This window comes from Lytechinus pictus, chromosome 3, assembly GCF_037042905.1.
Source record: "Lytechinus pictus isolate F3 Inbred chromosome 3, Lp3.0, whole genome shotgun sequence".
In the NCBI taxonomy this organism is placed as follows: domain Eukaryota; kingdom Metazoa; phylum Echinodermata; class Echinoidea; order Temnopleuroida; family Toxopneustidae; genus Lytechinus; species Lytechinus pictus.
This window is the reverse complement of record NC_087247.1, coordinates 72,306,056-72,330,726: the sequence shown is the minus strand read 5'-3', so window position 1 is coordinate 72,330,726 and position 24,671 is coordinate 72,306,056. Positions and strand designations below refer to the sequence as shown.

Here is a 24,671-nt window from a genome sequence, read left to right as displayed (position 1 = left end):
CCATCATAGTTATCTTCATAAATGGCGATTTATTTTTAAAATGAGCTGGCTACGATACCCTTCTCTGGTCAGATATGGAATGTCAGATATATATCCTATCCAAAGGTAGTAAACATTCGACCCTCCAATTTCACATTTATTTTTTTATGAATTTTTCTTAAGTGCCATGTTAACAACAAGCCTAACGGGAATGTTTTACGCGCGTGACACCTGAGGTATCACGGGCCTAAAACATTTCCCATAGACTTTTGTGTTAGAAAGGCGCTCTAAAAAAAATAAGGATGAAATTCGAGAATTGAATGTTTACTACCTGTCCAGTGGATAGGATACATGTCTGACATTCCATATCTGACCAGAAAAGGGTACCTCGACCAGCTCATTTTAAAAATAAATCGGCATTTATGAAGACTACACCTGACAGGATCAAATTCATCACTTGAGACAGTAAAAAGGCAATACTTCTTCCGCCAGTATAAAAATAGTTCCAAAGTGGTGATATATCTTCCCAATTTGAAAAAAAGGAAGTTCAGTAAAGTTACCCTCCCAGAATCAGTGTTAGATTATCAATCATATTCATTCATTTTTGTCAATCAGCAATATCAAAATTAAAAATTGAGAATTAAATGGGTTGGCTCGAATGAATATCTTTGGCCCGTATAACCCTGACTCAGAGGATCAGATCGCTGAGGGCCAGCAATATTTGAAATAAGCTCCCGACACTTCTTCTATATGTCAAAGTGCAATACCACAGATCATATAAAACTCAACGAAATAATTGCAATATTTCTATGGCAGCCAGCTTCGAATTCAAGATGACGGCCATTTTTCCGCCGACCAATTGTCAGATTGCTTGGAGCCAGCAATTTTTTTTAAATGAACTCACCCAGATACCGATATACTACAAATTTCAGTGGCACATATTATGTAAAATTCAAGAAAATGAGTTCAATGATTTTTCATGGCGGCCATCTTGGATTTCAAAATGGCGGCCGACCCGATGGTCAAATCACTTGGGACCGGCAATATTTGAAATCAGCACGCCGAATTAAGCCTATATGCCAAATTTTCAGTGTCACATATCATGTAAAACTCAAGAAAATGACATTTAATGATTTTTCATGGCAGCCATCTTGGATTTCAAAATGGCGGCCATTTAGCCGCTGACCAAGTGGTCAAATTTCTGGGGGCAGGCAATATTTGAAATCAGTGCCTAAAAATGCCCCAACATACCAAATTTCAGTGTCACACGTCATGTAAAACTCAAGAAAATGAGTTCAATGATTTTTCATGGCGGCCATCTTGGATTTCAAAATGGCGGCCGACTCGATGGTCAAATCACTTGGGGCCGGCAATATTTGAAATCAGCACCCCAAATTAAGCCTATATGCCAAATTTCAATACCGCAGTTCATATAAAACTCGAGAAAATATATCATGGCGGCCATCTTGGATTTCAAGATGGCGGCCATTTTGCCGCCGACCAAATGGTCAAATTGCTGGGGGCCGGCAATATTTGAAATCAGTGCCTCATAATACCCCTATATGCCAAATTTCAGTCTCACATGCCATGTAAAACTAAAAAAAATGACATTTAATGATTTTGCATGGCGGCCATCTTGGATTTCAAAATGGCGGCCGACCCGATGGTCAAATCGCTTGGGGCCGGCAATTTTTGAAATCAGCGCCCAAAAATACCCCTGTATACCAAATTTCACACTTTCTGCCAGATCCGAGCATCTTGGCCATTTTTTGTCACATAACCGCTCCACTATATTGAATAGGTGAACGTGGAAATTCTTTCCCTTGCCATGCTTGCAAGGTATCGTGTTTTGTATTAGAAATGTTAAAATTTATCCAAGATTAATTCTTTATATACAAACATGGACATGAGGAGTTTATTGTTACCTTGAAGTACAGCATATCAGTGTACTATTCGGGTGTGTTCTTTTAATCAAAGAAGCATCGTTTCCCTGCTAATATTTGCTACATCTCTATTTGCTTTCTCTGTTATCATCTCATTCAAGAGTTGAAATGAAGAAGTCGATAGCAGCACACGACGTTTTGAAGCGTTCAACTCGCCAAGCAACCGCCTGCTCAGTGGTTGTATGTTTACTCTTCTTATTTTAGTTTGCTTTAAAATTTGATCGATAATGAGAGAGGCGGATATACTCGACAGTCAGGTCTAATTAAACCATACCGTTGTCAAGTCATGTTCGCAATTGAGTGTAAATTCGCAAATATCCGAGGTCATGTCACAGTTTTTAGAATACAAAAATTGGAAGTAGTTGTATATTTTGGTATTATCCTGATACCGCATGCATGCAGTACGCCTAAATGTTAATGGCTGCATGATTAATTCTGTTTTGACGGTCACACACAAGGGGCATATCCATATGCCCGGGTTTTTATGATAACGAATATAGATCCAGTAAATGACGATGTGTCCTTATAATCATTTCGCCTAGAAGCAGGACCTTAAAACAATAGCAATCCAGTGTATTTCACTTCGATTCAACGGAAGATTAAAGCAAATCGTTTAACAGTACAGGAAAAGGAAAACAAATATATTTTTAACAGTATTAAATATTCGAGTTACGTTTTTTTTAATGAGTCCTGTAAGTCTCATTGAAACTCGTACCGTCCACGAAAATTGAAACAGATTTAGTAAATTGCGCCAGGTAAGGCATGCAATTCGTCAATTAACACCCGAGTCCTACCAATAGAAAACATAATCAAGAAAATTATCTTAAATACGGTGAATAAGGCAATACATGGCGGTAAATGACTTTTTGGATTTAGTTTTACAAATTCTGGAAAAAAATAATATAAAATGGAGATGGTAGAGAGATTTCTTATGCATCCTATATATTTATTTGAATTCAAGAGTTTTACGATAATGGCCTTTTCAGAATTTCTTCATAAAGAGAGAGAAAAAAAAATGGATAGAAAGATAGATGAAAAGATAGATGGAGAGAGAGAGAGAGAAAAGGTGGAATGTAGCATAAATAAGAATGATCAACGACCTGAAAATATCATTCAGTAACATCATGAACACCTGCACATGCATAAGGTTAGTGACTGGATTACAAGAAAATGCCACCCTCTCCAAAAGTACCATTTCGTATGTTGTTTGTCTAACCAGGGTTTAGACAAGGGTTCTCAATTAGCGGCTGGCACAATGAGGCATCATTATGCCTTGCCAATGTGGCACATTCCAGCAGATATAAACAGAACTTTTTTTCATAAATTGTGTTGAAGTTTTACTTACACTGCAAAAATGAAGTGCTATACACTTACAGTGCTTGTATAGTGACTGCGCTTCGAGTGCTGATTTTCTAGTATAAAGGACAAGTCCACTCCAACAAAAAAATGATTGGAATAAAAAGAGAAAAATCCAACCAGCATAACACTGAAATTTCATCAAAATCGGATGTAAAATAAGAAAGTTATGACATTTTAAAGTTTCGCTTAATTTCACAAAACAGTTATATGCACATCCTGGTCTGTATGCAAATTAGGAGACTGATGACGTCATCCACTCACTATTTTTTTGTATTTTATTATATGAAATATTCTAATTTTCTCCTAATTGCCAACATTGGCCAAGTGAAACAACAATTAATTCCTCCCTGAACATGTGGAATTAGCATTGTTTAATACTTTATGGTTCAGTCAAGTTGGTCCTTATTGTCAAATTTGTTTAAAGAAATGAAATATTGTATAATTAAACAATAAAAAACAAAAGAAATAGTGAGTGAGGGACATCATCGACTATCTCATTTGCATGTCACTCAGTTGTGCATATCACTGTTTTGTGAAAAATAATCAAAACTTTAAAATGTCATAACTTTCTTATTTTACATCCGATTTTGATGAAATTTTCAGTGTTGTGCTAGTTTGATTTTCTCTATTCATTCAAATCAACATTTTTCTGGGGTTGACTTGACCTTTAAATTTGAACTATATAGAAAATCAGCACTCGTAGTGCAGTCACTATACAAGCACTGTAAGTGCTAAATAGCACTTCATTTTTTACAGTGTATGTGGTTTTAACAAATATAGCAGGTTTTTCACAATCAAAATATCCTATATTTACAAACTTCGGGGGTCTGTCCCACTGATCTGTACTATTAATATTCAGATTGGTGGTCTGTCCCAGTCGACCCCGCCATATGCAGGTCCCTGGACCTTGAGCTGTGAAGTTTCACTTGCTTCGCGCGCTACGCATGTTGGTCAGTTGCACAGTACAGATTCTCAACAAACTCAACAACTTCAACAAAACTAATTAGGATTTAAGAACCCATGATATAGACCAAAGCTTGCATTATTTGTTCATCTTCTTTCTAGGTATGTCAGCGATGTCTTCACATGTTCATTACACCTGCTACTCTGCCAGTAATCGTATTTAACTTAGCTGATTCTGAGAGCTGTGATGCCGTAGTTCAATATGCTGACTTCATACAGAGTAGGGTGAGTTTAGCACCTTCACCCCTCTACTATAAAAAAAAATAGCTGAAACGAAATTAGCGCTTCTATGTTAGAAGCGCTAATTGAGGAAAACCAGCGCTTTTAGAAAACATAACACTCTATTATTGATGTATTACATATTCTAAAGGAAATCTTTTCTATATTTCGGTATTCATTTGGAATATTTTAATCTATTAGTCGATTAATCACAGTGCTGTAGTCAAGGCACAAACCTCCAAGGCCAAGGCCAAGGCTTTAATACCCAAGGCCAAGGCTTCAATACCCAAGGCTGAGGTCAAGGCATGCAAACCCAAGGCCAAGGCCAAGGCCTGAAAACCTCAAGGCCAAGGCCAAGGCATTTAAAACTTTCAATACATGTATATGGAACAATGAGACAACAATGCTTAGGCGGCAGACATGACACACAGGGCAAAATGTATTAAAGGTGTGAGCGAGCGAAAATTTTGACCCTTGTACATGTAAAACAAAAATAATTTCATGATAGATTTAGACATTATTAAAATAATAATATAGTTACCTTTGTACATTTAATACATTATTTTTCTAGGCGATTTACATTGCAATAATTATCATTACCACGGTCATCTGATCCTGGTATGCCCATTATCAACGTATGTCTTTCTCCACTCCATGGGACAGGGGAGGCAGAACGGTTTTTTTTTTTGGGGGGGGTGTCAAAGCCTAAAAATACACTTATAAGTCAAAATGAAAGCCTTTTTAAAGTGATTTCTAATTGATAAGACAGATATTTTGATTTAGGCTTTACTTTTCTGCCAGAAAGCGTAGCGAGCGAGCGGTTTTGAAAAAAAATCAATTCTGAAGTTGTAAATATCGATTTTCGGTCAATTATGGCACTAATCACTGTTAAAAGGGCATCATTGCGAAATGTTGCCAGCACGAACCATGAGCTCAAACTTCTGGACATTTCGTGTAATGAGAAATGAAAATTAAATATTCCGAGCTGTTTTTGTAATCATGAAAAGATGTGCATCTTACTAAAGAATTAACGCGAACACGAAGCGTGAGCTGAAATTTTACTGACCAGAAAAGAAAGCTGTTCTGGACTGCATTGAGTGACTCATTAATAGGATACATTAAACTCACCAATCAAATAATGCGAGCGCAAAAATTTGTGATATTCTAACCTGAAAACTGGACATTCTACGCATTTTTTTTGTATATGGGAACAGAATGAGTACCTTACTTAACAATAATTTATGCGAGCGCGATCCAAAATTTTGTGATTTTTAAATCTAAAATGTATTATGTTTTACTATAAAAAAGGTATTTCTTTTTTAAAAAGGGCATATTTGATTTGGAAAAGAGGGCATTTTCGATTTCGGAAAACGGGCATTTTTTCCTACAGGGAATTTTTCAGGAGGGGGGGGGGGGGGCAAGAGAGCACAAAGCGCAAGTTGAAATTTTCAAATGCTGACCTGAAAATGAGTCATTTTTAGGACTCTTGTCAGTATTCATGTTTTTTTTTTCTGCTTACAACCAATATCATCTTTCAATTCTCTTTCCTTGTATCTTCTATTAATTTACCTCAAAAACCGGAGTAAAGAATACTAAAAAAATAAAGTTATATTCAAAAGGATATAAAATAAACGGGGCACACCCCACACCATTAGTTGGGGGAGGTTAAATCTTAATTATTTCTTAAAACAATAAAATAAAGTTTTCTATGAAACCACACTGACACAAAAACAAATATTTTGTTTGTTTCCTTGAAACTGTAGTGAAATGAAATTCACTGTCGAACCATATGATTAAAAATAAGTAACCCTTTTTTTTAATACTCTTTTCTGTCAATCTGAGACACTATACCCCCCAATTTTTTTTTTAAAATTAGATGTACTGCCTATCAACATATTAACTGATTTAGCAGTATATTCTGCTAAACCAGCCTCCCCCTTCTCCTCTCTATCTCTCTTCCCATTCCTCTGTCTTGCCTGTTGTGTTCAAGTTTACCAATTCTTTTCAGAATATCATTAAGACTTAAAACATTCTTGTTGGTCAAAGATAATACAAGGAAAATCCTAATGGAATAGAAATCAACCTTTTTATCATTCTTTAGAGTTACATGTAGCTATTCTTAAAGTATGAAAATTGTTGTCAAAATTGCAGTCAGGTCTGTCAGAATTATTCCTGTCATAAAATCACTATAATCTTCATCATTTTATTATTATTGATTTTGCCATTATCATAATTTTTAAACAGCATATTACCAACAAATAATGTTATTTTTCATCACTTCTGTTTTCTTTGTTACTTAATTATGTGATGATAATTCTTGATAATTAAAATTGATGGCACTGCTAAGTACACTTACTACTGCTGCTGCTACTGCTACTGCTGACTGGTAGTATTGACCATTAGTGTCATTAGATATACAGAACAACATTTGTAACTATAATATATAAAAACAAATGAAAGTACAAAATATAAAATGCCTTGAAAAAGCTTTGAAAATGCCTTGAAATTTCAAGGCTCAAAATCCTCAAGGCCAAGGCCCTCTCAATGCCAAGGCTTGAATGTACAAGGCCAAGGCTTTGAAAAAGTAGGCCTTAAGGCGCCTTAAGGCCAAGGCCGAGCATCAAGGCACTACAACACTGATTAATCATTAAATTATGTAACGTCTGACTTCTAAACAATTTTGGTCCCGATTAGTATGAAGTCTATATAAGCGGGCAACGCTTTTAAATCATTGCGTAAGGGATCAATATTTCCCATTTGTTTTGCGTGATCGTCGTAATCAAAAGTGATTTTATCGACTTCTCACGGGGGATTTGGCTTCAAGTGTTCTCCCTTTTTCTTAAAAAGAAAAACAAACTTCGGTTTATTCCTTTCCATTCGGAGACGATTTAATTAAACAAACATTTGAATCGAATTACAATAAATAAGGAGGTAAATTTAGTAAAAAATGGAGAGATGGAGACTGATAGAGAGAGAGGGAGGCGGAGGGTGGGGCAAAAGGAGGATAACTAGATGGGGGGGGGGTAATCTTCCCTTTCCTTGTTCATTCTGATTACTCCAAGTAGGGAAAGCCTTCATCTCAAACCCCAGTATTGGCAAATGAATCACTCCTTATAATTATGCTAAATACAAAGGCCACGGGGCGCCGTACTTCCCAATATCCTCGTAACGTAATACGGCAAACCAAATTCCATGACAGCCAACTTGATGGTAAGACCTTGGTAAGACGTGTGCTGGGTGAGAAACAGTTGATGAATTGGATTTGAACGTCGATTTTATACTCACTTCTAGCATTTGAAATGAGACTTAACAGACATTTGTTGACCTTGGCGTTCAAACCATACATCCTATATTGATTTTTTTTTCACCGCATGCATAGATTGATATTAACGAAATAGAGCAAACAACCTCGTTTCCTTCTATAATGACAACTCTTTCATTTAAGCTCAGTTTTTGGTGAGGATGATGTTTGCTATTGCCGCTTTTGATAAAACATACACTTATCTAAGTTAAGAGACATTGAAATAATTTAAAACATACAATTAATGTCGTATTTTCAAAATATACAGCCCCTGTGTCTCTAGAAAGATTCTTATTTTGAAGAGTATTTTGAAAGATATTATTCTAGGGCTGCAGGCCAACTATCCATTTTTATTTTCAAAAAGCAAGTTCGGTCATAAAATCTAATACAATTTATTTTACGGAGTCAGTTCATAGGCTCAATAATAGTTGGTCCATTAAAGGTCTATATAATTATTATGTATGCGTACATCATATACGATTTAATATGGGTGTGGGGTTTATGGTCTTGGTAAGAAAACTTTGGGATAACAAGAATATATGGGCCAGTAAAGTTAATGAGTTAATTGACGCTGATCGATAATACCTGTTCAAGTCAGAAATTGGATGGAACACTTTCTGCCTTTCTAAGAAAATGCACAAGAATATGAACTGAAATTAGTATTACGCTAAAGTGTATAAAGTCAGCACAATCCATGGAATTGAGTAGATTATGTCACTAATTTAATCTATTCGCAGGTCCCAGGTTGGAACTTTGTCCTGGTAGGAACCCATTCTGATGAACTGTATGCAGAGGATAAGCGAAGTGGCCAATCAAGAAGAGTATTTGAAGCTCTCAATACTAGAAACGCTCAGTACATAAAGGTCTACAAAGAAGAAATAGCAAACATTGAGTAAGTTTTAGGCCTGTATTTAGTCCCCATACTTTCTCCCTTTTTTTCTTTTATTCAATTTTATCCCTTTAATCTGGATACAAATTGGTAAATGTATACTATTTTTAATTTCTTCATGGGGAATAAGTTCATCATCGGTTGTAAAAATATAAGAGAAATGCTGTCATAAATGCAAAACTTTATGTACTTGCACACTTGTATAAAATATAAATTATTTGCAACAGTGGATAAGCAACATTACTTTGTTTTGTTTAGGTAAATTACCCTTTTTCAATATTTTTATTTGTACACTTGTTTAGATAAATGAAATGACTGAATTACGAACATCGAGAATTACAAGCATTTTGTACTTGTTGTAGCAGGTAAATTATATTGTCGGATTGTCTGAATGACAATGAAAAATAAAAGAACTGCACAAAAAAAAAAAAAACAGATATCGTCATAGGCGGCGGAAGCGGGGGGGGGGGGGGGGGGGGCGTTTCCCCCCTAAATTTGAGGTGGGGGGACGATCCCCCTAAATTTTTTGTTGATAACTTTTTTTTTTTTTGGCTTGTCAATTTTTTTGCCTGCGTCCCCCTTACTATTTTTGGTTGATAACCTTTATTTTTTTGCTTGTCAAAAATTTTTGGTGGTCCCCCCCTACAATTTTTGGCTTACGCCGCCAATGGATATCGTTCATGGTCCATGACATCATTACCCCCAAAATGTGAAAAAGGAGAGGGGGAGAGAGAAAGAGAGAGAGAAAGAGAGGGAGAGAGACACACACACTCACAAACAGAGAAAGAGAGAGACAGTGTGGGGTGGGGGTGGAGCACATCCGTGAGAGCAATTAACAACACAAGTAGTATTTCAAGAGCAATACGGAAACCTGTTCATTGCGGCAGCGTGCCATGACGTACTGTTTGCATTTTCTCAATATTTATGTAAAAAGAAACCACTTTCACGTAGCAAACGGGACATAAAATATACGTCACTATAGGGACTATAAGGTAAACACTTAATGATTTATAAGTGGCAGTTGTTTATATCTCACTTCGCCATGGTCGAAGTCGTAACCAAATAGTAGAATAGACAAACTAAAAATGGAAGGGAAGGGGCGTATTTGTAATAGTTATGACTTTGTTTGAAATCTGTTACTGTCTGTTGAAAATAGTTGACAATCGTAACAGATAAAACACAATTACAATTAATAAACTAATATCCCCCCCCAAAAAAATGATGAAATTTGGACCATCAAACGTGGGGTACTTACATTTCCCGCTTTATTGGTATAATATTCTGTTCGTTCTCTATGGATAATTTTAATCAGTTAATGCTCCAAGTTTTTAACATTTAAGTCAAGGGAAAGGTCTATCAAGAATTTACCCATTCAAGTTCAAGTTTATTTTCAATTCTACAAAACATTATACTTGTCATCAAAGAATTAATAAAGAATGAACAATAATCAAAATGCAGAACTGAGGTGATTTATTAAAAGCACATTCTAATTTTAGAAGAATCTTATTAACCAGCCTTTCGAATTTTTACATGTAGAATGTACATGTAAGAACTTGCAGTGCTATATGTTTTGACTAACGACATCTTATTCATTCAAAGTGAACAGATGTGTGATGGAATCGGCCTCTAGAAATATGATTTACATACAATCATGGAGAGACTGAGCAAAACAGGCAATAATAACCATAAAAACGCGTATCCAGCGTATTCAAGAAGACAGCAACGATGCATCATCCTAAACAAGGATGACACTAAGGCCGAAAAACTTCAAGACACAAACATAGATGAAATAAGTGACATTTGAGGTTCATTATTCCTCTTACCTCTCAAAAACCACTTGAAAATAAACAGATTTCTACCGGAGAGTGGACGTCTCTCGATTAACATCTCGACGGAGAACCTCAAGCAAAGCGAATAATGCCCCTGGGAAAACGCGCAAAGCGGATATGAATAATGTTGGCTTTCTTTCTCAACACATTGCTGCTCCTGTGAACAGTCACCTCCTCCGTTATTTATTGCATCAATGTAAATTTCAATAGTCTGATAATATGGATTTTGAAGATAAATGTCAACTGTCATAAATGAACTTTGCAAGTTATAAAATGACAGTAATGTATTCCATAAAGATTAGGGAATCATTTACATCCACAAACTTTACATAGAGCTGTATTTGAATTTAACAAACGTGACACTAAAATCACATAATTTTTAAGCATCGGCAATCATGCCAGTAACACACAGCGAGTTATGGAATTCATGGAGGACTGTCATAAAAACATATTCTGTCTCCATTGTAAACTGCATACCAAAATATCAATACCAAAATATCAATACCAAAATATCAATATCCGGGTTTGTTTGAGTTATTTCTATTACAGAAGTTTAAAAGTTTGTACATCACACGAACATGATCCACAACACGATACAAGGATAGCTGCTCTATATCATGTCTTTGGTATAACGCGTGTCAAGTACTTCAATGCTGATTTAATGTTATACTTTACAGGAAGCTATCGGGTAAGAAGACTCAACAGCATTGTAAAGATCGCATCCAACATCTTAAAAAGAGATTGGAAGGGCTACCAAAAGGTCCTCCACAACTCATCACTGTCAGCACTCTAACATCAAAGGTATTGTATGATTGGATATGCGGTATATTTCATTAAATGAATTATATTAAAAAAAAACACATTAATAGTTTTGACATGGACTCAAAATATGTATTTTTAAGTCATTTGTTTTCAGTCATTACGTTAACAAAGAATTTGGATTTGTTTGAAAAGCCTCGAAATATCTGGACAACCTAAACCTAAAACCTAAACTGTTGTAATGAGAAGTTAAGTGGGCACTTTGAAGAGGAAAATTCGTTTTTAAAGAAACAGGTAACAATGATTCTATTTCTTCACCAAGCTCTAATATCTTTATGATCGTAGGGGCGACCAATACCCGAATCCGACTATAGAGGCAATATTCTACCTCAACAATACATTTAGTTTAAAAAGCAACATTTTAAGTGAGAATCGAAGCCATATACAGATGTGAATGCTGGGGGCAGTGGCGTACCGTGGGTCACAGCATTGATGGGGCACCAGCAAAAAATTTAAGTCACTTAGTGAGCGCGCGAAGCGCGCTCAGATGTCAGGTATACTGATAGAGACATTTTAAGGAAGCACTTGTAGTCATTTGTAATCATGAATAAAAAAAATACGCATCTCATCAATCAAATAATGCGAGCGCGAAGCGCGAGCTGAAAATTTTTGATATTCAGACCTAAAAAGGGACATTATAATCGACTTTGTAATCACGATACGTACCTGTCTCGCTAAACAATGCGAGCGCGAAGCGCGAGCCGAAATTTTTGTATACATTGACCCCAAACAGGGAGATCTTAAGGACTATATTATAGGAATAATCCCTTAATAGTATACATATCTCACCGTGGTCATCTAATACCAATACCAAGTGCTTGCTGAATTTGATAGAATTACATTTAAACACTTATGAAGCACTTGTACTCATTGTAATCATGAATAACATACGCATCTCACTAATCAAATATTGCGAGCGCGAAGCGCGAGCTGAAAATTTAGGAAATTTAGACCTGAAGAGGGGCATTCTATAGCTTGTTTGTAGGAATTCACTAAGACCATACGTATTTAACTAACCAAATGATGCGAGCGCGAAGCGCGAGCTGAAAAATTTTGATATTCAGATCAGAAAAAGGGACATTTTAAGGACTGATTTTAGGAATTCACGGAGAGCAGACATATCTCACCAATCCACTGATGCGAACGTAATCACGGACAGGAAATATTTTATATTAAGACCTTAACATGGGGCAATCACTTTAAGTAGTCATGAAAAAGAAGCATATGTCACTGCATAAAACAATAATATATTTGGTTTATATTGACTTGAAACGGGAGTTTTTCGTACAACAGGTTTATATATCTCTTTAAACAGACAATGCAAGCACCAGGAACAATGACATCATAGGCCCTGAGCAAATAAAGTTTCATAAAGTTAGGATAATTTTTTTTCTATGTAACATAACATGATTATAATATCATATACCATTATAATGAATAATAATTTCTTCTTTCCCACTACGTTCCTCTTCCTTTCTCCCTCTGTTTCTCCTTTTCCCCGTTTTTTTTTTTTTTTTTTTTTTTTTTTGTCAGCCGATTGGGGGGGGCACGTGCCCCCCCATGCCCCCCCGTAGTTACGCCACTGGCTGGGGGCATATATTGTGTTCGGTTATTAGATGGTATTTTGCGATTGTCAATTCTGTTGAGATATCCAAAAGACAATAACTATGGCAATTAATTTGTCAGTCAAATAAGTGATTTCTCTTCGCAGTTTGTTTCCATGACAATTTTCAAGGTTTCACCGGCATGTAATTTTCTTCATTACTTCGTAACTTACAATATGCGATGATGATTTTATATCTCATATTTGAAACAGAAGGGGGGGGGGTGTGTGTGTGTGTGTATTTGAGTTTTGTCAGACGTGTATCAATCAGATATGATTATTTACGTCTGGGACCGACCTTTAACGTCACCATCCGAAAGACGTGACCAGGGCTCGAACCTCTGCATCAATTTGTAACTTCCCCGCATAGCTTGGATTACAGGCGCACGCCACAACGCCCAGGGGGGGGGGGTATTCAGCGTGGAAAAAAAAACATTGAAAACGCACGATATTGTATAAGTTATATACACTACAAAAAAAAAGTTAAGGACCACTTTTTAATGTGTGTATACAATTTTCAAACCGGGTGTTGTATTTCTAGAAATACCCGAATATGGCTGTCTTGAATCTCCTCAAACACCCTGTAACAATTTCACACATGGGTGGTTTCAGTTGTTGCATGATGTCTCTCGCATTATTGCATATCCTGAAAAGTGGGCCCATTGTGAAGTGGTACAAATGTGGATTCAAATGCATTTTCTGTCTTTAGTCTCTACAATCAACAAATTGCTGACAACAGCAATGCCAAGATACAGCTGTCCAGGATGCCATCAAACACAATGAAATCAATTTCACACATGCAGTTCTTTCATGTCTCTTGCATCATTGCAATGTGCCCGTACAAAAGTGGCTTCCAAAGCATTTTCTGTCTTTAGTCTCTACAATCAACAACTTGCTGACAATAGCAATGCCAAGATACAGCTGTCCAGAATGCCATCAAACACAATGACATCAATTTCACACATGCAGTTCTTTCATGATGTCTCTGGCATCATTGCAGTGGGCCATAAGACAAGTGTCTTCCAAAGCATTTTCCGTCTTTAGTCTGTACAATCAACAACTTGCCTACAACAGCAATGCCAAGACACCACCTAAGTGAAACAGATGTAGCCAGAGCCCTAGGGATGCTGGAAGCTGGCCTCAGTCAGCGAAGAGTAGCCAGAATGATGGGCGTGTCACACAGTGTCATTAGCAGAGCAAATCAAAGACACCGAGAGACAGGGCTATACTCCGAGAGACCCCGCAGTGGCCGACCAGTTTCGACAACCCCTAGAGATGATCGCTACTTGACGAATCTCAGCCTCCGCAACCGCTTTCACAGTGCACGCCGCCTCAACAATGACTTCGCTGCAGCAACTGGAGTGATTGTTTCCACTCAAACAATCCGTAACCGACTTCACAGAGCCAATATGCATGCCAGACGGCCAGCTCAGTGTGTCCCACTCACCCCTGCTCACAGAAGAATTCGTCTCAACTGGGCCCGGGAGCATGTCAGATGGACCAGACAGCAATGGCGTAGAGTTCTGTTCACAGATGAGAGCAGATTTTCCCTTGACCACAATGATGGACGTTCGAGAGTCTGGAGGCGACCAGGAGAGAGATTTGCAGACCCCTGTATTGCAGAACATGACCGTTATGGGGGAGGCAGCGTCATGGTGTGGGGAGGCATCACCTACGCCAACCGTACTCGTCTCTACGTGGTCCCAGGGGGAGCAATGACAGGAGTGAGGTACAGGGATGAGGTCCTTGAACCTATAGTGGTGCCATTTGCAGAAAATGTGGGACAAAACATCATTTTCATGGATGACAATGCCCGTGCCCACCGAGCTAGGGTGGTGACCGAGTTCCTTGAGGGCCAGGGGATTGAGCGTATGGAGTGGCCAGCGAGGTCCCCGGACTTAAACCCGATAGAGCACGTCTGGGACATGATGGGTAGGAGTCTCGAGCAGCTCGAAGCCCATCCACTTGGACTGCAGCAGCTGGGTGTGGCTCTGGAGGCTGCATGGGATGCACTGGACGTCAGAGACATCAATCGCCTCATCAGCTCCATGAGACAGCGCTGTGAAGCCGTTATTGCTGCAGGAGGTGGTCACACTCGTTACTGAACTGCCTGAAAGACACTCAGACATTCGTTTTTACCACTTCATGTCGGTAGCTGATACCCCTCGGGGCCCACTTTTCATGATGTGCAGTGATGCGAGAGACATTGTGCAACAACTGAAACCACCCATGCGTGAAATTGATTACAGCGTGTTTAAGGACATTTAGGACAGTTGTACTGAGGTATTTCCAGAAATAAAACACCTTGTATAAAATCTTTATGTACGTTTTAAAAAGTGGTCCTTAACTTTTTTTGAGTAGTGTATATTTTTTAAACATTAATGATAATAATAATTACGTCATATTTAGACAGGTTAGCCACTTCAGCTTTGAAAACTCTATAGCCTAGATATTTTTCCTACCCATTCACCACACCTGGGTTTAGTGCAGTGATGAAAGAAAACATGCCATGGCTGGGAATCGAACCCATTTCCCTCAGATTGAAAGACGAGTCTCATAAACACTAGACAACGACTCCCCCCACATGATAATAACAACAATAATAATAATAATTATTATAATTATAATAATATGTCTATTTACATAGCGCAGTTATACTATGTGCATAATTATACTCAAATGCGCTTTGATACTATTACGCTATGGCTGGGATTCGAACCCACGACTCTCTGTTTCAAAGTCCGGAGACTAATCCACTTGGGCACAATGCTTCACATTAAAAGCATGTTGATGCAAATTAAACATTACGAATTTGAGAATGAAATGAAAAGCTCGAAAACTCTTCTACCTTGTTAATATCTGTATTAAACATTTAATTACATTTTGTAGCACTAGATATCACTGCGGTTATTATTGCATTAAAACCCCTACAAGGTTATTGCATCGTTTCCTTATAATCATGCCCTCTTCAAACTTCTCATCGTTGTATTTTATGGTCGAGTCGACTCCTACATCAATTAGATTGAATATATTGAGAAAATAAAAACACGATATTGAAAATCCCATTGAGATCAAATATAAAATAAAATAACGGTATGTTAAAATGTCACATTCTTTGGCATTATTTTACTTTGACCTATCAATATCGAAGCTGTATAGCAATTAGTGCCATCATGATAGGTAATCACAAGTAGATATAGGGGAAAATTCCATATCCATTTAAATTGAACATCGTTTCCAATGATAATAATTATGTTGCAGGGTCTTGAAGAAGCCAAGAAAGCAATCCTAAGTACGATCTTAGAAAAGAAGAACTTCCCACATCTTCGCTATGACGTCAGACCAGAGACAACCAAGGTCTTTGAAGAAATTCTTACTCTCAGGAAGAAAAATGTCCTTCTGGTTCCCAAGCATGAACTCGATGCAATCTTCAAACAAAATGGCGTTCTTTCATCAGCGGAAGGTAGCAAAGATGATGTTAAATTCTTACAAGATGCGGTAAGTAGTTTGGTTGTTGAAGTTCGTATTCTATTTCTTATTGTCTTTTGTTCTTGTTGTTTATATAGCCATACGGTTTTGGAACATTGAACTATGGGTCTTTGCATTTGAAATAAATCTCTCAGGGGTTGGCTCAAATAAAAAAGAATAATCTTTACACTGTGCGTAAGCCATTTCAAACTGCTTTATTCTTAATTAATCCCACTTTAATCATTCACTCTCTTCCGGAAGATGGACACGATATTCATGTTACTGACATTGTATTCAAAGACGCCTGGCATAGACGTCGTCTATAATGGCGTAAATCTAATTACATTTACCAGGTTACAAATTTTCACTAAAAATGAATTGTGATACAAACATTAATTTCATGTGCTGTTTAATGATTTATTAATAAAGGGAGCGATCTACCCCTTTGCTTTCCCGACCGCCCGAGGATCGGCATATAGCTCTGACATCATCTGCGTTGACCCAACATCGATGGCCCGTGCATTACACGCAGTTCATCTGGATACCAGTTCTAAAGATTTCCGTTTTGAGAGTAAGAGGTTCTGGCCTAAGGCTGCTACCACTAAGAAACCAGCACCATCCGTTCTAGTTAAAGCATTAGAAGAGGTAGCTACCCAAGGTCTAGTCAGAGAATGTCTTCTTCCACTCATATGCCAGGTATTTAACAAGTTCCGGGTAAATTGAATCGTGGAAATCCAAAAAAGTATCCAAATTTACAATAGGTATACAGAAGAGATATTTGTAGACAGAGTTGTTGTATTCCCCAAGTAATATATTGTGTATCATCTCTTTATGGCTTTGAGTATGGAAAATGTATGTGTTTGTTCCTTTGTTGTTCTTCTCCAGTCTCCACAACATCATTCATTGAATTCATGTCTTGAAGAATCATTTTGATCAACGTTTCCTTCTTAATTAGATACTCAGGTCGCTTCAGAGCAAATAAATGAAAGGTTCGAACTTTGTATGTTATCAGGTTGCCTTTGAAGGTGCGGGTCGCTGATGTTATGTCATTTGATTTTTCCCCTGTCTTCTCTTCTCTTCTACCCATACCTAGTCTCTACAACTTGATGAATCTCAGATTCTTCATTTGATTGACCTTCTTACCAAACTTGGTGTTCTTCTCAAGGAAACCAAGGAATCTACTGATGATCAATTCTCATGTCTAGAGCTTCCTAGCTATAGATCTCTATCTACTAGACTTGTCTATCATCTTCCTCTGCTTGGACTCATGCCACAGAATGGACCGGTAAGCTTCTGCTATCATTATTGTATTTTGTGAGAGAGATGATCTTCCAATTGTAGTTGATGATATACATTAAATTTGAGAATCATTGCCTTTCCACTTGGAGTAAATTTGAACATGTTTGCTGAATATGTGATTCTTCGTTCTAATAACTGAGTTCCTAAAAATATTTTGAATTACAACTATAATTATAATTATAACCTCTCCTCTGTTGTAATTTTGCCAAAATACTATTATTGTAGTCCTATATAGAGTATCATAATTCGATTGAGGAAGCAATTACAATCTAATTTTAGACATTGAATTGGACTCCGAAGCCCTTCCGTGGTGATGTGCAGCTTGGATGGAGATATAGGTTCCAACTCGGTACTCCCCCTGGTCTAGTGGCACAGCTTCTTGCTTATTGCAGATCTAGAGTTAGGCAAACTTCTTACCAACATCAATGGAGGTCGGGACTCTTACTTAAAATTGGACAGGTAAGAAAATAGTTTAATTCTTACCATGATCATGATAATCATGATCATTATATCATGATAATTATCATGTTCATCATCATGTTCATTATCATGTTCATCATCATGATCATTAATATCATCCATATCCTCACCGCCATCATAATCATCATCACCATCACCGCCACCACCATCATCATCATCATCATCACCACCATCATCATCATTATCATCACCCCAACTATCACCGCCATCACGACCACTACTATCCAACTTAATCACCACCACCATTCTCTCCTCCCCTTATGATTGAGCTCTTCAAATTGTCTCTCAAAACTCTCTTATTTAAGCAGATGTGCAGTAATTAGCTTAAATGGATGAGCCTGCCCCTGTGAATGTTTTATCAGAAATCATAGTATGGCGCAATATAAATGCTGTGGATCATCATCATCATCAGCATCATCATCATCATCAGCATCATCATCATTATCATCATGTTGACGTTAGCTAATGATGGACTAATTTCAGTACAGGAAATTTACGCATATATACTGATAAAGTTAAGAGAATAAGCCAGTTCGTAGTTCCACTCTGCGCATGATCGGAAGATTATACGCATGATCAGACGAAGGTCATTTGTACAAAAGTGACATGGTGGTTTAAAATTTAATGAGATAAGCACCAACTTTGATTTTTGATTATTCATGTATTCTTTTGAATTGTGTTTTTCATTTACATCCACAAAAACAACAATGCGTCCACGGACGACTGGTATCTCACACTTTGATAAGTACATTGTATAACATGCTATAATATGCATTCAAATTAGAAATGCAACAAATACCTTCATAGAGTGTTGAATGATGTGCTATTCTAGTCACCTGGTCTATTCAATTTCTTCATCCTGCTATGTAAGGCATTCTTACATAATATCTTTCTTTGCAATCTGCTTATCACAATGAAAGAAATGAAGGGTCATTTGACCAAAATTGCCCATGATTAACTACGAACTGGTCTATTGTAATCATGACTTGTGTTTATGATTCTCTTCATTTTCTTTTCTACTTTAGCAGCAATTTCCTTTCATTATTAATACGATTACTTGAGATACAAACATAGCTTTGTAAACGCACACATATATTCTTGTCAATCAATTTTAATTGTGAACATTCATATATTGAATCAGTATAATTCTTTAGAAAAAATAATCAAATCAATTAATAAATGAACGTTTTTACAATTCAGTGAATAGGATTTCAACAATTCATCACCGATTTTGGTCCCTTGCAATAGACCAGTTCGTAGTTACTCATGGACAATTTTCGGTCAAATGACCTTTCATTTCTTTCATTATGATAGGCAGATTTCAAAGCAAAATATTACGTAAGCTTGCCTTACATAGCAGGATGAAGAAATTGAATAGACCAGGTGACTAGAATAGCACACCAATGAACACTTTATGAAGGTATTTGTTGCATTCCTTCTTTGAATGCATATCATAGCATGTTGCACAATGTGCTTTGCAAACTGTGAAAACCAGTCGTTCGTGGACGCGTTGTTGTTTTTTGTGGATGTAAATGAAAACCACAATTCAAAAGAATATATGAATAATCAAGACATCAAAGTTGGTGCTTATCTCATTAGATTTTAAACCACCATGTCACTTTAGTACAAATGACCTTCCTCTGATCATGCGTAGAATCTTTTGATCATGCGCAGAAAAGAACTACGAACTGGCTTATAAACATCGGGGATCAATTATTGTGAAAGGGCATTAAAATACCTCGTTCCCATAGTCATAGGCGGATTCAGGACCGCCCCCCCCCCTATTGGCGGAGCAAAAAAAAAAAAAAAAACTAGGGAAAGAAAGAATAAAAAAAGAAGGGAAAAGAGAGGAGAGAAAAAAAAGAAGGGAACACGTAAGAGGAGGAAGACTAATGAATAAAATAAGAAGAGGGGAAGACTTGGAAAATAATAAAAAAAATCTTTTATGTCACAATATAACATTTTTGCTCGCGCTTCGCGCTCACATTGCCTTTTAGGTGATTTACATGTTTTGCTCAATATGGAGCTTAAAATTGCACATTTTGAAGTCAATAGGCTGTACAAAACATATTTCAGCTCGAAAATTATTTTGTTTAATTTACAAATTGATTTTTAAAAAGTGCTCTGTAAAATTTATGTTTTATGGTCTGAATATTAATATTTTCTGCTCGCGCTGCGCACTCGCAAAATTTGGTTTGTCAGGTACGTATTCTTTTCCTGTATTCCATAAAGTTCTCAAAGTCCCTATTCAGGTCAGATTGTCAAAACGTATCAGCTAGCGCTGCACGGTCGTTTTTTGATTTTTGAGATATGTATCTCAATATTAATTCTTTTAAAAACTACTTAAAATCCCCATTTCATGACAGTTTATTACAAATTTCGGCTCGCGATTTGCGCTCGCATTGATTGTTGAAAATATATTAAATCATGCATCTTAATCATAATGACAAAAGTGCTTTAAAAGTCCAGTTTTCAGGCCGTAATATTAACAGATTTTGCGCTCTCATTAGGCTCATTACATTAATAAATAAGATATTATTTTAATAATAAAATTGTTCATTTTTCAGAATGGAATATCGACAAGTTTCATCTCGCGCTTAGGAAGATAGTCATCATTTTCATATGATGACTATGTCCCGTCTTACAATGTCCCGGTCCTATGTCAAAACTCAAAGTAATAATAATTAAACATAGTCAGCTCTTTTTTTTTAACAGTGATCCATATCCACCTCACAATTTCCTACAAAGTGCTTCAAAATACAGAGCATAAATTAATCCTTTTTCATATAAAAAAGGTATTTAGCGCGCGCATGTTTATTCAGATACGCAGCTTGTTCTCTGTTTAAATCATCCAGTTTCAAATCAGAATATCAAATAATTTCTGCTCACTTTGCGCCCGCATTATTAATGTAAGAAGATTTCAAATTACCCATACTTGTTATGATTTACAAAACATGAATAGAGTGTCCCATTTATAGATGTAAATCTCGAATTTTCGCGCTCGCATCAATTGTTTACTTATATATCCTTTTCACGAATACAAAAACTGCTTAGAATTTCCATTCTTCAGGTAGAAATGTCAAAAAGTACAGCTCGCGCTTCGCGCTCGCATTATTTATTGTTGAAATATGTAGCATCTTCATTGCTTACTGCAAGCAGCCGTTAACAGATTCTTTTTTTGATCAGATCAAAACGTATATCAAAACTTCTGCTCGCGCTTCGCGCTCTCAGTAATTATTTAGTTGGAAACACATCTCGTTTAGAATCACAAACATTGCCCAGAATGTTTAAATTTTAGGATGAAATACATGCTTATATTCCTTGAATTTTATATTTTTTGTGTTATTTTGTACTTCTTGTTTTGAACAAAATATTGGCGAATGCCAGTGAAGTTCTAATAAATTCAATTCAATTCATGAAAAAAAGCTCGCGCTTCGTGCATGCACTATTTAAGTAAGGCTTATGAGCTTATTATATATTTATGTTGATTTATAAGAATAAAGCTTAGAAGTGACTACTAGGACTACTTCAAAAGAAACAAACAAATTTTGAATTTTGAATTTGAAAAATCAACTTCGAGCGGCCTATCGGGTAAAATGTGACTGAACCCCCCCCCCCCCTATTGGCGAAGGCTGGATCCGCCCCTGTCATAGTCATGCTATCCGTAATGATTGGCTTTTCGTAGCGAAAGATCACGAAAATTCTTGATCCGTCCAAAATTTTTCTACAATAAAACAGATTGCCACGACATATATCAAGGTCTGATAAGATCTGATACGATCACTATACAATTACTTCACGATTTCATGTGTGGCGGGAATCATGGGAACTAGGTGCAAGTAACATTACTCGGGAGGGATGGCATTATTGCACCTTAGATTTATGGTTAACATCTTGATCAATGTTTGCCAAAAATACTCTTGAAGTCGTTCACCCTCTTCCCAACCAATGTATGGTTGACGCCGGGGTTGACGATCACTGAGATACATGCAGCCTCACCAAGAATGGAGGTTCGTCGTCTGGAATATCTTCTAAGAAGATCACCACTATATACGTTCTCTAGCTGTGAGTCATTGACCTGATCTTCAGCGATTCGAAACTTGATAACAAACCAGTTATCCTGGATAGCAGCTCTACTGACTAAAATAATTGTCTTGTAGCTATTTTCTTAAACGTAATGAACGGCATCGTTGCGATGCATAAGGAAGGTCATTATCGCCAAAGATATTCCTATCTGGAAGCATTTCTTCTAAGACTGGACGGAGGCGATCTCTCACCCACGCGTCATTCTCTTCAGTGAACATTACGTTTGAATGATATTCATAATCATCAAAATCCCGAGCGTCTTGGATCTTCTGGTATCCTTATTACTGCTAGCTTGAGTAAGAATAATTTGTATTTTAAGAACCATCGATGATGGTAAGAAAAGACCAAAATCATGATGATCCAAATAGTTACGATAGGTAGGAGCTGTAAAGAGCGATGTGTGGGCCACACAATTTCGCTGGTTTAAAGGACATCAAATGCCTTTCTTTGAGTTCTTCCAGAGAAGCAGAGGAACACCTAGGGCCCGTTGCATAAAAATTTTACCTGAGAAAACTCTGGTAAAAACTGAAAACTAAGGTTAGTCTGATTTCTGCCATCGAATTTAACACTGAGCAAAAACTCCGGTAAAAACAACCTGAGTTTCCTCAGGTAAAAAGTTTTATGCAACGGGCCCCTTGTGTCATTTTCTTTGAAAATTGTGATTGACCCTGATAACCATACTGGAAGCCATTTTATATCACATTCACAGGTACACGCAACCTCGTTTTTCGAAATGTCTATCGACAAAAGGTGATCAAATAGAGGTGCAAAAGTGCAGCGATTAAATCCACTGAGTCGATTTCCTGCGAGTGTCAAGTTTTGAAGATTTGATGAATTAACAAAGAGATCACGATCCAGATCTCAGTATGTTATCTTTAAAGAGAATGAAATCTTTAGAACAAGATAGCTTGTGTGAAAACAGAAAAATCATAGAAATCAACGAAAGTTTGAGAAAAATCGGACAAATAATGAGAAAGTTATGAGCATTTGAATATTGCGATCACTATAATGCTATGGAGATCCTCACATTGGCAATGCGACAAAGATGTGTGATGTCACTTGTGAACAACTCTCCCCATTACTTTAGTATATATTTCACTTAAATTGCATCTTTTTTCACATCTATCAGTAGAGCATAATATTCTTTCTACAGGAGGGCATGTAAATACAGATTTTCAAAGAATACATCATGGAAAAAGCAAAAAGATACATTTTGGGGGTATTTTATAGTCCATCAGAGGGAAAGTTGTTCACATATGACATCACACATCCTTGTCGCATTGCCAGTGGGAGGATCCCCAGGATTGCAATATTAAAATGCTCATAACTTTCTCATTATTTGTCCGATTTTTCTCAAACTTTCTTTCTTCTTATTCTTTGATTTTTCTGTTTCGACACAAGCCTACTTGTTCCAAAGGTTTCATTCCCCTTTAAGGTGGATAATCGCTAGTTCCCTCGTATTCTCGAACAATTTACTTGGATTACCCTGTAAATATAAGTTCTTGAGACTTTGAAACCGGCAAATGTCTTCGATTCAATGTGAAAGAGTTCACAGGAGCTTAAATCTAACTCTTGACGAAATTGGAGATCTGTGAATATAGTCGGATGTAAAGTTTTTAATGGAATTTCTTCAGATCAAATTTGTAAGACTCCGCAATCCGTGAAACAATGACATCTTCCTTTGAGCAACAACATACCAAAAGCTTGGGAAAACATTGTTTTCCAAAGATATGTTTTGGATAAAAGTACTATAATTAATCATCATTGCCACGTCTAGGAGATCAATGAAGTGATGATAATCACAATCATTCAAAATGAAAGTTTGTAGAGAAAGCCTTGCATTAACAATGTGTCTAATTCTAAATACATCGTCAATTCTAAATACTTGGGGTTTCTTAAATCTGTGAAAGGAGAAATCATTACCCAACGTAAACGAGTATTTCGTGCCAAAACAAGAATCTTCAAATTATCCAACCCTACAAAGGTTGGTTCATAAATATTCAATTAGTTTGAAGCAAGATGCAGTTCTTGCAGGTCAATACTCCACGGAGAATTATTTTAATAAATATCTTCGATATCATTAAAGTTAAGATGTAGTACACATAACCCTTTCATATTTGAAAAATCTTCTGTATTTAAAGCCCTAATTTTACATCAATTAAAGTATACATCCAAAGAAAATTCACGAAAGTGATGATTATAGACAAATTATATATGAATGGAAAGGTCTTGTCTTTTTATACACAAATATGTCACGAAAAAGTCTTATTGATGTCGTGGAAATGCAAGAAATGAAATTATTAGAGACCCTTCTCAGCCCCCCAGCCGCCCCCAGACAGACAATCACGCGATCAAAAACAGTCGAGAATAATGACGTCACATGATCGACTCACTCAGCTCTCTGTGCAAGCCAGCAGTACACTGATACTAAGTG

General features: G+C 36.8%; 1 protein-coding gene and 1 pseudogene across 1 annotated transcript in view; one reads left to right on the top strand and one right to left on the bottom strand.

Annotated features, from left to right (window-relative positions):
* Window positions 1-21,916, top strand: part of LOC129256738 (uncharacterized) — a 50,871-nt gene extending 28,955 nt beyond the window's left edge. The window contains exons 4-11 of the mRNA XM_064096075.1: window positions 4,347-4,469; window positions 8,502-8,656; window positions 11,160-11,283; window positions 16,166-16,402; window positions 16,802-17,068; window positions 17,466-17,657; window positions 17,951-18,130; window positions 21,890-21,916. Of these exons, the coding sequence (XP_063952145.1) occupies window positions 4,347-4,469; window positions 8,502-8,656; window positions 11,160-11,283; window positions 16,166-16,402; window positions 16,802-17,068; window positions 17,466-17,657; window positions 17,951-18,130; window positions 21,890-21,916 (1,305 nt within the window). The remainder of the gene's footprint in view (window positions 1-4,346; window positions 4,470-8,501; window positions 8,657-11,159; window positions 11,284-16,165; window positions 16,403-16,801; window positions 17,069-17,465; window positions 17,658-17,950; window positions 18,131-21,889) is intronic.
* Window positions 21,917-21,996: 80 nt separating this feature from the next.
* On the bottom strand, window positions 21,997-23,953 carry LOC129255348 (toll-like receptor 5; annotated as a pseudogene).
* Between the last annotated feature and the right edge of the window lie 718 nt (window positions 23,954-24,671).